The sequence below is a fragment of the Crocuta crocuta genome, unplaced genomic scaffold, assembly GCF_008692635.1.
Source record: "Crocuta crocuta isolate KB4526 unplaced genomic scaffold, BGI_CrCroc_1.0 scaffold110, whole genome shotgun sequence".
Lineage (NCBI taxonomy): Eukaryota > Metazoa > Chordata > Mammalia > Carnivora > Hyaenidae > Crocuta > Crocuta crocuta.
Genome location: NW_027527386.1, coordinates 2,462,742 through 2,464,400, shown reverse-complemented (window position 1 = coordinate 2,464,400; position 1,659 = coordinate 2,462,742). Strand labels below are relative to the sequence as shown.

General features: G+C 60.4%; 1 protein-coding gene across 1 annotated transcript in view; it reads left to right on the top strand.

Moving 5' to 3' along the window:
- TJP3 (tight junction protein 3) overlaps positions 1-1,659 on the top strand; it is a 17,862-nt gene that overhangs the window by 3,440 nt on the left and 12,763 nt on the right. The window contains 3 exon segments of the mRNA XM_077751789.1: positions 333-389; positions 494-603; positions 1,538-1,640. Of these exon segments, the coding sequence (XP_077607915.1) occupies positions 333-389; positions 494-603; positions 1,538-1,640 (270 nt within the window).

The following is a 1,659-nucleotide window of genomic DNA, read 5'->3' as shown; positions in this document are numbered from 1 at the left end:
TGGGGGGGTGGCCCCGGGCTGGGGGGGGGGGGGGGTGGTGAGCAGCATCCCTGGCTCCCCGCCCACCCCGTGCCAAGAGGACTCCTGATGGTGATGACCGCAAGCATCTCCAGCCGTTGCCAAATGTACTCTGGGGGGCAGCATGGTTGAGAACCCCCGGCCTAAATCCACTTTGCAGATAGAAAAGCTGAGGCCTCCAGAGAGGCAGCAAGCTGCCCACAGGCTCGGACCCGGGGTGGCAGAGCCGGGCTCCCACCCGGGGCTGGGGACCCCTGCAGGCTCCAGCGGGCCTGCCGCGGCCTCGCACCCACCTCCCCTTCCTCTGCTGCCAGGTGCTGGACATGGAGGAGCTGACCATTTGGGAACAGCACACAGCCACGCTCTGCAAGGTGAGGCCTCCGTTTCCCGCGTGGCGCCGACGAGAGCGCTGTCCTGACCCCGCACTGCCCCACGGAGGAGGCGAAAGCTCATCCTAGGTCTCCTCCCCTCTCAGGACCCCCGGCGAGGCTTTGGCATTGCAATCTCTGGTGGCCGAGACCGGCCCAGTGGGTCCGTGGTTGTGTCTGACGTGGTGCCCGGGGGGCCGGCTGAGGGCCGACTGCAGTGAGTATCGGGGCAGCAGGGGTGTGGGCAGGGGCGGGCAAGCCAGGAGCAGGGGCCTGTGTGGGCCAAAGCCAGGACCGAGGAAGGTGCCTGGTGCCTTCCAGCTCTGTCAACACAGGGCTCACGGCTGCCAGCAGCACAGAGTTGGCACTGGAGACTCGCTCTCCCCAAGCCACTTCCTTGTCCTTCGCTGTAGGTCTCTGGGGTCATAATGGCCGTGCTGGAATGAAAAGTCCTGGAAACCTTTTGTGGCTGCAGGGAAGGAGACCCTGTGCTCTGAGCCCCTGGGAGCAGTGGGCTCCTGGGAGTTCTGTTGGGGGGAAATGGCTCTGGGACCTGAGTGGCTGACAGGTGATGTGGTTCAGCCCAGAATCAAGGAACAGCTTCAGAGAGAGACAGAGACATTATGAAGCACAGACAGGGAAGGAGGGGGAGAAAAGCAGAAAGAGGGGGCTTGATCGAAGGATTGAGGGGTACAGAGACACTTGCAATCACAGCTTGCATTCTGTGGTTGTGTTCTATTTTTTTTTTTAACATTTATTTTTGAGACAGAGAGAGAGCGCAAGCAGGAGAAGGCCAGAAAGAGGGAGACAGAGGGTCCCAAGCAGCAGGCTCCCTGTAGTAAGCCCAATGAGGGGCTCAAACTCACGAACCCATGAAATCATGACCTGAGCCAAGATCGAGAGCCAGATGNGCCTTTTCTTATTAAAGTGGGATTTATTATTGGCCCCATTTTACAGATGAGGAAACCGAGGCCAGAAGGATAAATGTCTTTGTGAGCCTGGGCGCACCAGTGGATTAGAACCAGGCCTTGTAGACCTGGGGTGCCTGCCTCAATGTCGGGCACTGGGGGACATGCCAGGGGCTGCAGGGAAGGCCTGGGGAGAGGGCGCCCGTGTGAGGACTCCTCCCCCCAGCCTCCCTCTTCCCTCAGGACGGGGGACCACATCGTCATGGTGAATGGGGTCTCCATGGAGAGCGTCACCTCTACCTTTGCCATTCAGATCCTCAAGACCTGCACCAAGTTGGCCAACACTGTGAATGGGCAGGGCAGCT